The sequence below is a fragment of the Hemitrygon akajei genome, chromosome 3, assembly GCF_048418815.1.
Source record: "Hemitrygon akajei chromosome 3, sHemAka1.3, whole genome shotgun sequence".
Classification (NCBI taxonomy): Eukaryota; Metazoa; Chordata; class Chondrichthyes; order Myliobatiformes; family Dasyatidae; genus Hemitrygon; species Hemitrygon akajei.
Genome location: NC_133126.1, coordinates 91,653,680 through 91,666,647, shown reverse-complemented (window position 1 = coordinate 91,666,647; position 12,968 = coordinate 91,653,680). Strand labels below are relative to the sequence as shown.

Below are 12,968 nucleotides of genomic sequence, written 5' to 3'. Positions count from 1 at the left end.
ATTTGGGAAAAGCAACCATAGCTAAAGACCAGGTAGATTTGATACATTGATTGGAAAGGCAGATAAAGTGAGATACACCATCCCCCTGTTATAACAGAGTTATTGTCTTTTGCAGGTCATTCTGACAAACCAAATTACAACCAGGATTGGTCAAAGACGAGCTGCCAACTTTAGGCCAGACTCAGTGGTGGATAATTTATCGTCATCTGAAGGTATGGATGCTTCCTTTGTGTCTTGATTTTCACTTGATTTATGGGTCAGTCCCCTCGCAGGACCATTTCTGCCGAACAGTAGAACCATGTCTCGGTACAGGGAACCCTTCAGTTGTTTGTGTGCGCAAGAGCCTTTAATACTCTTGTTGCAGATGACCCAACAGCATGGATGCTTAGTCTCGTTTCCACACTGATGCATGGTGTTCGTGATCATATGAGCACCTTAATTTCAAAGGTACATTTAATGTCAGAGAAGTGTATACAATATACATCCTGAAACACTTTTACTTCGCTACCATCAACAAAAAACAGAGGAGTGCCCCCAAAAAATGAATGACAGTTAAAATGTTAGAACCCCAAAGTTCCCCCAGCTTCTCTCCCTCCCGCATGTAAACGGCAGCAAACAATGATCCCCCCCTTCCCCCCACCAGCAAAGGAAAACCAAGCACTCAATTATGAGCAAAGACAACAGCAAAGACACAGACTTTGCAGTACTCCAAAGACTACGCATTCACCTGGTATTCGACATACCACAGGCTCTCTCTCTCCCTAATAAGGGAGAAAGGAGTATCTCTGTTTCACAGCGAGAGGGGAGACATAACAAACAACTCACTGGTTTACGATGTTAAAAGTCCGTTGCATTGCTTTTTTCGAGCTCTGTGCCCAAAGATCTTGGGTCTCTGGGCATTTGGCCAGAGATCTTCCATTTCCCATGACACATCGGTCTCCTGCCCGGACACCAACCTTCGATTGCCTGTCTTCAGAGCCATGAGATCTCAGCGAACTGAGCTCTTAGGTCGAGCCCTTGGCGTGCCGAGTAACACCGAGAGTGGGTCCCATTCCCGCACAGAACCATAGTCAGCGTGTAACTCCAGGCCAGGGTCTTCAAAAGAACCCTGAAAGGGAAAAATAGAGATAATAAAGGTTGTAAATCCTTTACCAAGGAAAGAGATGTTCTTTAGGTTTATACTTGTCTATACTTCCTCAGCTCTTACCATGATAATGTAATTCTAAGGGCTAAAGGAATATTAGCTGCTACCTCAAATGATAGGAAGTCAAATGGGTAGAAGTCATGTTGTAGTTGAATGTTGTTGTTGCTGAATTGGGCTGTCATTCTCAGCCACCAGAAGCCCTGTCAGCTTTCGGCCAATGGTGGATAATCTACTCTGGTCTGAAGGTAATAGTTGCTTCCTTTGCCTTGCTTTGTACCTTGACCTTCAGTTTGTTGCTTCACGAGTCCGTTGTGTTGATAGTAATGTCTGTGCTGCAGACTCGGCTTCCAGTTGTTTTGGCTCCCTTGCTGCCGAACCAAGAGCTTATTTTGTCAAAGCCTGTGCAGTAGCTGATATACAACAGCTAACTGCAATTAAAAGAAGGCACACAGATGCAGTCTCCACTCCTGAGTATGAAATGCAGAACCTCATGGACTACTCTGGCTGTGATAAACTGTAAGATTGCACTGTCATTATGGTTTGGGAATTTGGACATTATAGCAATGACATCACTGACCAGCTTCTAGAACAAGGTAGTGAGTACACTTCCTCTGCGGGGCAAACTAGGGGAAGGTAATGTCTTCATAGGTTAGGCTTTGCCATCAAGATCAAAATTATTTACCATTTCACTTGCATCTCTGTAGGACAGGCAAATCGTCTCATGGACCTCTGGCTCAGTCAATATGGAATGAGCATGCCACTCCATTAGCACATTCTCTCAATCCCGGAAGCTCTTGATAAAGCTCAAGAAGAACATATTCGACCTTGGAAAATCTTTGGCTCGCAGCCCAGGGGGAGATAAACTAACCCTCCTTCAGTGCTGGGTTGGAAAACATGCCATCTGTTACTAAGTTGACGAGTAAGGTTAGAGTAAGGAAATATAACTCCACTGGAATCCACCTCCTGATAGAGTGCTTGCAGCACAATTTTGCCATAATCAACATCCTGTTATGCCAGAGAAATGAGTACAAAGACCTTATGATAACACTGATCCAGGCCCTCGTGCCTGTTGATTCTATTGCAACAGCGACTATACTTTGAGACTGATTCACTGCCTGTAAGGCATTTTGGAATTTCCCAAGAGGATCATAAATAGTGCTGTAGATATTAAAATCTGCCTTTCTACATACAGGTCGTTCCCCACATCAGGCAGGGTTCCATTCCGAACTGTTCATAACCTGAACAGTTCACGGGTCATAAATGCAGCTGCAAACAGACTAACACATGGCAGAAGATGCCTGCACAGGTGGCTTGACCTATAGGAATAGATAATCCCGAGAAGCATTTTAATCCTGTTTTGTCACTCTTAATAATAAAACTGATTAATATATTTAACCCAAGACTATCCTGGGCTAATAATGATATTCTTTTAAAAGATTGTGGTGTATGCAAGATTTTAAATGCTATTGAAGGTTTTGTAATGTATGTCTCTAGGTAGGATTCACAAAATAGTCATAAACTTGTTAAATAGAATGTATTCTTCTTGGGTTTGACGTGGGGAAGTTCCAGCTAATATTAAGGCAGCTGGCAAATGCATACCACCGGTCTCCCAAGCACTGTTCCCTCTAAGCTGTGTGGACACGCTGCCGCACAGTACCTGAAATGCTCCTGCGCACATATCCTTTGTTGCCACGCAGCTAGATTTTCTTTATATAATGTTAATATAAAGTGCCACACAGTTTTCAGGCTGTGTAGAAATTTCCTGCTTACAGCAATGGTTGGTCTGCGCAGCTGTAGAAAAAATAAGAGGAAACATAACTCCAAAACATTCATTCATTAGATGGTGAGGGCCTGTAATTTTCAAAGTACAGCACACAGAAAGCAAAAAGAACAATTTACTCCTGCATGTGTTTCCTCAGTACCTGCTCTCAAACAGGTAGAAAATTGTCAAACCACAGCAATCACATTCATGTTCTCTTATGACATAGAAGGAAGCCATTCTACCTATTGTGTCCATGCTAACTCACCTCCATTTCACTGGTGGCAATTTACGGTGCCTACTTAACTTACCAACATATCTTTGGGACTGAGAGGAAGCTGTTAGCACCTTGAGGAAATCCATCCATCACAGAGAGAACGTGCAAACTCCACTCAGACAGCGCCTGACATTAAGATTGAACTTGGGTTGTGAGTGCTTTACAGCAGCAGCACTATCACAGCATCACTGTGCCGGTGTTATTGGAGGCAAATGGGTAAAATCACAGTCAGTACATAGTTTGCACAAACCCAACTCTAACTGATTTGTCATCTGATGCCTGTTCACTCCTGTTTCCCTGCACATGGGATTAACTCTGTCTGACCTTAAATTCTTGTCATCATTTTCAGTATTCTTAGGTGTGTGTGGTATGTCTATTACATATAAAATAACAAAAAAAAAATCACTTTTCATGCCATGAGCTGGTGTTTAGTGGAGTTGATGATCTCACAGATACCTGAACCATTGTTTATAGCACTGGCTGATCTGATATCTGATCTGGCTGTAAGTGACGTGCTCATTTTCCATCTAATCCCACTGCAACCCATACTTTATAATTTATACAATGACTGCTTTGCAAATTCCAATGATGTCTTGTATGTCCCACATTATAACTATTTCAAAATATAAAACTGAGAATGTTTTAATTAATTTGATAACAGAAGCATCTTATTTCCAGGTGGTGGAGTCTGGATCATCTGCTTCAATGTAGACTGCTGGTGGTGGCAGATTTCTTACTGACTGGAATTAGAACTAGTGGCTGGGAAGTTGACATTAATGCTCTCTGAATGCTATTTCATTCAAGCCTGTTGTTTTTAAAAAAAAAATTCCACCATAAAAATTGCAAATCGCTGATCAAACTGCAAAGAGAACTCTTTACCCCATCTCTGGCCTCCTGGCTTTCTGCCTACAGATGGAATTTCACACAGGTGATGAATGTTTCTCAAGAGGAGCTGGTTTGGGAAAGGATTGGGACAGTTGTCTTTCTCTGCATCTGTGAAGGAAATGTTCAGTTAGAAATTGCTTCTGTTGCTGTGAGTGCCAGACTTGAATGGAGGTTTTTGGATGGGGCTAGTGTTGTAATGTTGGAAAGTGTGCGTCAAAGTTACTACAATTAAAGACTCATGCCTGCTGAATAATATTCACATTAATTGCCTTAAAGGAATTGCCTTAACCTTTATCCTCCTATTAGATTATGAGGAAACCTTATTGCACTACTGCTTGATCTGGTTAAGGTGCTTCAGGACTCAATAATAGTGCACTGTCAATGGGGAAAGGAAAACCGATGCCATGAGTCAGGACCTCTAAGCTATGTCCTGTCAGCTAACTTTGGCCCTGGGTATAACCCACTGAATGTAGGATTAGAATTTCCACTCAGCAAGAGGCACAGGGCTTTGGGCCTTTATCCTGTGACCTCCCACCATTATAGGAAGTAGAGCTTGCTGAAGAAATGAATGGGAGAGAGATATAGGTGAGGAAACTAGAAACAAGCTTGCCTAAAAGAAGTGAGGCTCCATGGGATGAGAGGTGATTGAGAAAATGAGGTAGAATTAAAATGAGCATGAGATGGGGTTTATTCTGTTTTGGCCAGTTATTTTTGGGATTCTGGGCAAATGAATTACCCTCTAATTTAACCATCACCCCTCTCCATATGTAACCACTGCTCTCATTCTTCCCACCCTTATTAGCAGTTGCCCATCTCGTGACATCGCTGTGCCCACTATCATTTACCACCCTGTAACTGCTGCTTCATGGTCATCAGTCACTTAACTTTGCAGGAAGTCCCGACTCAAAACAAGTGATATACCGGTCTTTGGAGGTTTCCCAGCACAACCACAGGTAAACAATATTTCTCTGTGGAAAAGGATCTAGTACTTTCCCAGCTCATATGACAAATAAACTCTTCTTGTGCTTCCAGTCAGGTACAGGTATCGATTTTAACCGACATTTTGATGACATTTCAATGAGAAGCTCTGCTATCTTCATCAGGGATGATACTTTGACATGTCCAGTCTGGTGGTATTTATACCCCCGTCATTTGTCCCTCCTGACTGGTTAGTCCTCATCCAATCAGGTTTCCACTGTCCCACCTTGTTTACAATCAAATTCCAGTTCTTTCTTACAGCAAGACTTCCATCTTTGTTAAAATTCCTTTTCTCTAATTTTATTTCAACGGCTTCCTTCACCAGGTGGTCCCAAAAGCCATTGGTGCGGCACAGTAGTTTTGTGCCGTTGAAATCAATCCTATGGCTATTGCGAATACAATATTCTGCTGCTGCTGATTTCTTCAGGTAACCCAAACGGATACACCTCCAGAGCTCCTTGATGTGGGTTTCCAACATGCGATTGTCTTCGACGACTAAGGTCTTCCTCTAAGTAAGACTGTAATTTGATTGTAAGCAAGATGGGACAGTGGAAACCTGATTGGATGAGGATGAATGAAATCAGGAGGAATGTGTGACGGGTATAAATACCATTGGACTAGACATGCCAGGTATCATCCCTGATGAAGTTTGTCATTGAACCATCAATTGGAATTGATACCTGTACCTGGCTGGAAGTCCGAGGATATTTCTCTATATTTCCACTCTCCTGTTGTGAACCTTGGGAAGAGGCGTGCCTAAGGAGTTTGAGATAATGAGATGGCTATTTGGCCCACTGTTTCTCAGGGCCTGGATGTATAATTCTTACTGTGGGAGACTCCCCACAAAATATGGAAACACAATGGACTGCAGATGCTGGGATCTGCAGCTAGATGAACCCAGCAGGTGAGGGAACAGGAATTATTGAATTTCTAGGCCGAGGTCTTGCATCAGTCCTGATACTAGGTCTTAACCCAAAATACTTCCTATCCCTTTGCCTCCACAGCCACTGCCTGGCCCACTCAGTTCCCCCAACAGTTGTATTTTTTTACTTCACAATAAATATGTATATATAGATTTATGATCAGAAGTTTCAAAATGGGATTCTATTGACACAGGTTTCTTCAGTCCTAAGTCCTCCTGACATGCACTCTAATCCTCATCTATGTCCTGTGCTTCATTTTATATGTAAGACCGAAGAGCTGATTGTGGACTTCAGGAAGGATAAGAAGAGGGAACATGAAGCAATCCTCATAGAGGATCAGAAGTGGAGAGAGTGAGCACTTTCATGTTCCTGGGTGTGGCTTAGTTAGTTGATCTCTTATGTAGCTTATTGTTAAAATAATACATTTTCTCTGAGGACCTACCCTGGGTGCAACATATTGATGCAGCTGTAAAGAAGGCAAGACAGCGGCTATATTTCATTAGGAGTTTGAGGAGATTTGATTTGTCAATTAAAACACTTGAAAATTTCTACAAATGTACTGTGGAGAGCATTCTGATTGGCTGCATCATCATCTGGTATAGGGGAGCTACTCCACAAGATCGAAATAAGTTGCAGAAACTTGTAAAATTAGTCAGCTCTTTTATAGGTACTAGCCTCCATAGTATCCAAGACATCTTCAGGCAGCAGTGCCTCAGAAAGGCAGTGTCCTTCATTAAGAACCCCTACCACCTAGGACGTACTCTTTTCTCATTGCTACAAACAGGGAGGAAGGAGATACAGAAGCCTAAAGGCACACACTCAGTGATTCAGGAACAGCTTCTTCCCCTCTGCCATCCAATTCCTAAATGGACATTGAACCCAAGAACACTACCTCGCTACTTCTTATTTCTGTTATTTTGCAGTACTTATTTTGACTTAACCTAATAGACATATATACCCTAAATGTAACTCAGTTTTTTCTCTATATTTATTTATCATGTATTTCATTTTACTGCTGCCGTAAAGTTAACAAATTTCATGGCATATGCCGGTGATATTAAATCTGATTCTGATTAGCTTATTCCACTTCTACTACCTCACCTCTGGCAATAGTGCAGTCCTACCTTCCCCATTAGTTGAGATCAGCTAACTCAGTACAGATGAGGTTTGGGCTCTGGTCTCTAATATAACTTCATTCTAGTTGTGCCAATCACCTAAATGAGTTCCAGATACCTTTTCATCTTTGTTTCAAAGGTTGAACCATTGTCTCTAAGTCAAAGATGGTAGGAATGTCCAGAAACGTTGAAAATTCCTTTCCTCACACAGATACTGCTCGACCTGCTGAGTTTCTGCATCAGATTGTTTATTGCTTAATGTCAGAGGTTTCCTCAAAGATTCAAGCACACAATCTGAATATTCCAGTAAAGGTCTGAGGAAGTACAGATTCTAGAAAGTGTACTTAAACCCAGACCTAGGCTATGTTCACACTAGACTGGATAAATCCGTAACCGAAGCTTTTTCTCTTCGTTTTGACCCTCTGTCCACAGTGAAATGGCGTTTTCCTTCCCCGAAAACTGAGCTTTTCTACAGCGCTCTCCAGAGTGTATAAATCTGAAAACGCTGATTGGGTGGTGTAGTATGTATGGGGTAACCAAAGCTTTTTAAAAACACTGTCATGACGTGCCGAAACAGATGGTGGTGGCAGCGCGGCATTTCATTGTTTTCTTGAACGCAACCTCCAACACCACAACAATGGCAGACGGCTTCAGGAGACTGTCCCTGAGCAGAATGTTACTGCAGCTTTGCAGTATGACAGAGAATTTCAGCCCCCCATACAACCTAACAATTTCAGAACAGATGGCAACAAGACTGAAGCCAGAAAAGTTAGAAATGTACTCACCAAATGCTTTGACCCATAACTTACTGAATAAATAAGTGTACTCACTTTGCCCTGTTTTCTGTTCTTGCTTGTATGAAGGTGGTTTTCCTATTTATGCAAGTACTTCTCTGACAATAGATGTGTAGCAGCCTAATGTAACATTGTATAGAAATACAAGATGACACTGATGCAGACATGTTTTATACATTTAACAAAGTGCTTTATTAATGTATTGTTTGTGCAAACATTCAATAGATGCAATTGTCACCACTTCCAAAATTCCATTTTTAAGTAGTAGCTTATGTTTGGCATAGATGTGAAAATGTTAAGGCCAAAAAAGGAAAATTGTAAGTTTCACTTTTACTCGGGTAAAAATAAAATGACTTTTGCCCAGTAACTCATTTTATTGCACATGTTAAATACAGCAAAATAATACAGAAAGACATGGCAAAAGTAAAGGCAAACAAATGAGGTAACAGCAAATTTCACTTTTGCCCAGTAACAAGCCTTACTGCATTTAGTTGTAGCTGTCGTCCCTTTCATCGGTGAAGAGACTATGGCTGTAGGAAATGTTTCCAGGGTGACTCCTCTGTGGGAGTGTGGATGATGTTGGTAGGGCCACCTGGGGGTCTGTGTGTCCGTATGTGTAGCTATTGTGGCTGTGAGGTTGTTATTGTGACGGTGAAAAGTACTGGGGGGGGTGGGGGAAAGCCATCATATTCCACATCATTACAAGTCTCTCTGCAGCAGAGTTAGTCAGTTTTTCAATGTTCGTCGTCAGCCAGGTCATACTGTCCGTGAACTCCCTGTCAGTTGCCTCCATATGTTCCAGTATTTGTTGTTTTAGTTTTAAGTCATCCAGCTGTCCGTCATTTGGCAATTTCCTTTTAAGTTTTTCTAGTCTATAACTGGACAAACATGCACCAAGTCTTTTACGGCGAGATTCGACATCAAACATGTCGCTTGTTTTCTGTAGGTGAGTTCTGCGCATGCCCAGTAGGTGGAGGTTCACCCAAATACCTGTTTTAATGTGGACGGAGGTATTTTTTAAAAATGCCTGGTGTGGATGCCTATCGTTCTTACACGAAACCGGCGTTTTCAAAATTATCTGGTCTAGTGTGGACATAGCCCAAGTCTGCCCTCTCAGGTGTGTTAAAGATCTCATGAAAGTACTGTTTTCCCTGGGAGTAGGCAAACATTTATCTAACAACAACTTACATGTATATTGGCATCTTTTATATGGTAAAACATCTCAAGCTGTCTCAAAGGCTGCTATTCAAAATCATAAGACAGACTATGCATCCAGTAACACACTTCTGCTTGTTTGCCATTCTTCTATGTAGATGTGCTGTTGTACCCTGCAACAGTGACTACTCTCTTCACATAATTCATCAGCTGTAAATTCTTGCAAATCACTGCGAAAGGCATGATAGAAATTAAATCACAAACAAGAGAAAATCTGCAGATGCTAGAAATCCAAGCAATACACACAAAATGCTGTAGGAACTCGGCAGGCCAGGTAGTATCCATGGAAAAGAGTACAGTCGACATTTCAGGCTGAGACCCTTCAGCAGGACTGGAGAAGAAAAGCTGAGGAGTAGATTTAAAAGGTGGGGGGAGGGAAGAGAGAAACACAAGGTGATAGGTGAAACCTGAAGGGGGAGGGATGAAGTAAAGACTGGGAAATAATGATAGAAATTCATGTCCTTCCTCAAAAGATGTCTTGTCAGAAGGTTATCCAAGCCAAATCAATAAAGTTGTGGTGACAGTATCGTAGCCACAGGATGGCCTCTTGTGTCCACTGATCAAAGTGGTTTCTGCTATTTGCAGACTCTTCCTTTAGATCCTTGCTCAGACCTATTGCTATCAACAGATTCAGTTGTTCTGGGTTCCATTGCAAGTTTTACATCAAACATGTTTATGTTGCTAACCCAAACACGCATTGCTACATTTAACAGTGGTTTAGAAGCATTTCCTCCAGCAGTCTTTGTCATAAATCGAATATCAGGCATGTCACCACACCTCATGCTGATCTTCATTCATCCAACAAAGGTATGGAGTGATTCTGGGCTCTCTTTGCAGTACACCCACCTTCCCAGTGGGGTACAGAGTGATTGAGGGTCTGACAGGAGAAATCCCATTCAGAGTAACTTGGGGTTGAATTATACAGCAATGAAACACCTTGAACCCACTGTGTCCATGCTGACGCCTGACACCTATCTTTACCAATCCCATTTGGGAGCACTTAATGTATAGCCTTTCATACCTTGGTGATTCAAGTTCCATTCCAGATATTTAAATGCTCTGGGAGAACCTGTCTCCACTAGCCCTTCAGGCCACATATTTCAGTTTGCAATCATTTGGATTAAAAAACCCTCCTATAGATCTCCTCTGAAAATCTTATCTCTTACACTAAACTAATGTATTATGACCCTGTTATGTGATAAAGTTTACAACTCTGTACCCTATCTATGCCTCTCTTTGTATATCTCAGCTCCAACTACTCCAAAGAAAATAAACCAATGCTATCATCATAACTCCTCATAATTGAGACACCATCCTAGGCCACATCCTCAGTACCCTCTCCATTATATCTGTACTATAGTGTGGCAACCAGAATTGTGCACTGTTTGTAGCCATGGCATAATTAATGTTTTATAATGTTGCACCATAATCTTCTTGCTCTTATATTCTAGGGAATGATTCCAGCATTCTTCACTTAAGAGATTGAAGGATCCCAGTGACTCTCAGCTATGTGAATGAATTAGTCTGGTGTTCCGTAGCCATGGGATGGAATGATCTAGTGACTTTTGGATTGATTCTATTTATCTCTGACATTGGGCTGGAGTTGACCCTGTTCATTCACAACTGTAGAATGGAAAGGTCCTGACATCGTTTGGCTGTAGGATTGAGTGATCCCACATAATGTGGCTATTGATCACCTTAACTTTTTAGTATGGTGTAGTCCCTCTTCATGGATAAAATAAGAATCTCTACAAAGTGTTTCAGGACACTTTATCACTTTAGCTGATTATAGAAAGTTTTAATTCTACACTTGGTTGAAGTTCAAAACCATAAAATAGCTCATCTGATTCCTGGCATTTCTTCTCCACACATCCTTCAACTACCAGTTTCTGCTTCCTTAGTCTTGCGTCATCTTTTCAACAAGCAGCAAAGATTCTTTGGTCTTGAAATTGACCTGTCCCTGTTAGATTGGGGCTAGATCTCCATTGGTAAGAAACGTGTTCTATGGTACTGCTTTTAGGGCTGTGTGAGAATGAAAACACAACCTAAATCATGTCCTGCTTCTGCTTGAAGAGCTTGAAACCACCAACGATGTGGCCTGTGTTTTTGAAGCTCTACTTCAGAAGATCTGAGAGCTATGATTCACTGGCAATTAAATAAAACTTGCTCTGTATTATTCAGGATACATAATACCACAAAACTCTGCAGTGATTCTGGTGCCAGAGCTGCTTGCATCCAAATCTGGCCTTGATTAATGGGATTAGCATGCACAGTGAGGATTGCAAGAGTACTCAAATTGATCTATGTTTAATATCAAACACAATCTACTCAGGATTAATGGGTCAGCATTACTTATTTAGATAACTTAAGCGTTGTTTTCTTTTTGCTAGGAATTTTATTACTAATATGGGATAGATTTCACTTTTTTCCTGAAACAGTTTGTTATCGAGCTAACATTTGTTTTGATAATCTTGTTAAAAGAAGATCATATGTACTTGAGGACTGCCCATTATTTAAACCACTTTGCAGAGAGAGCAGGTAGTCATAGGAGACAAGTGACCTGGGTAAGAAATGAGTAAGCAGTTGAGTGGCCACAGCGAGGTATGAATGGGGACTGGGCAGCCAGAACAAGGTTTGTGTGGTCAGAAAGAGGGTAAGGTGGATTCCAAGTAGCTGAAGTGAGGGTTGAGTGGTTGAAGCAAAGGATGAGTTGGGATCAAATGGGCAGAGGGAAGGTGGAATGAGAGACAAGTAAAAACGGAATGATTCCCACTTCTCTAGATTCCCTTAATACCCAGCTATATTCAACCTTTCAGGAGGAATCTAGAAGTGGAATTTTTGGAAATGTTGGCTTGAAGTTGGTTTGGCTTCTCCCCTCAATCCTTTAAAGCCTGGCTTGTGGCTCACTGTACATCACAGTAGAAGTGACGGTGCTATGGGCAGAGAAGTTGCTGTTCGTTTCTGAAACCTGGCACATTCAGCTCTCGGCCTGTTCCCCCGAATCCCCCTGACATGTTCACTCTGAAGATTCTATTCTTTTGACATTGATTACTACTTATCGCTCACTCTTCTTACATTGCAGTGGAAGTAATCATTTACTGCAAAGCATTTCAGCCTGGCCTGAAACCAAAGTACAGGCATGTAATTGCCCTTATTTTCTGAGTACTGTTTGAGGCCAAACCAGACATTTATACTTCTGGTTTCGTTTTTGATGCTTAGCAGAAATTACTGCACGTCTTCAGCATCCTTGCTAAGATCACCTATTTGCATCTTCACAGTAAACCCTCCTACTTCAAATAATACAGTGTTGTAGCCCATACCTTTGCTTTTATCATCCCCTAGGCTAGGTTGTTTTGACACAGTCTTTTCCAAATCTCCCCCTCTTAAAAATTAGATATTATCCAAAGTCTGCTGCCATGTTCTAACTTGCAACATACCAATTACACAATATCACCAACTTTATATTAGTTCCCAGTTATGGAATTACAATATTGTGTGGTTCTCATCCTTGTTTTCAGATGTCCACAGGTCTACAATTCTTTTCTACATCTGTATTCTCCTCCAAGGTATCTGTTCTCCTTCAGGGATGACCTCAGAAATAGCTCTAGCTCTATTCACTTGTGATTGCTAGCTATTTAGTGGCCTTGGCCCTAAACTGGTATTTGTTCTCTAATCCTTTGACAATCTCTACCACTTCCTCAAGCTTATGTAAAACCTAACTGTTTGCCTTTTGGTCTAGTGTTTTCACTGTGCTTTCTCTATAACTGTAACACTATGCACCTGTATCCCTGTGGCACCTGATGACCTCGTGATCTCCGTCTCAGAGGCCAATGTTAGGCTGTCTTTAGAGAGAGTGAACCCTTGCAAGGCTGAAGGTC

The 12,968-nt window shown here is 41.5% G+C and overlaps 1 protein-coding gene across 3 annotated transcripts in view; it reads left to right on the top strand.

The window, feature by feature from the left end:
* Window positions 1–12,968, top strand: part of rad51b (RAD51 paralog B) — a 547,632-nt gene that overhangs the window by 341,585 nt on the left and 193,079 nt on the right. For all 3 annotated transcript variants that reach the window (XM_073040333.1, XM_073040332.1, XM_073040334.1), the window contains exon 8: window positions 116–212. In XM_073040333.1, the coding sequence (XP_072896434.1) occupies window positions 116–212 (97 nt within the window). The remainder of the gene's footprint in view (window positions 1–115; window positions 213–12,968) is intronic.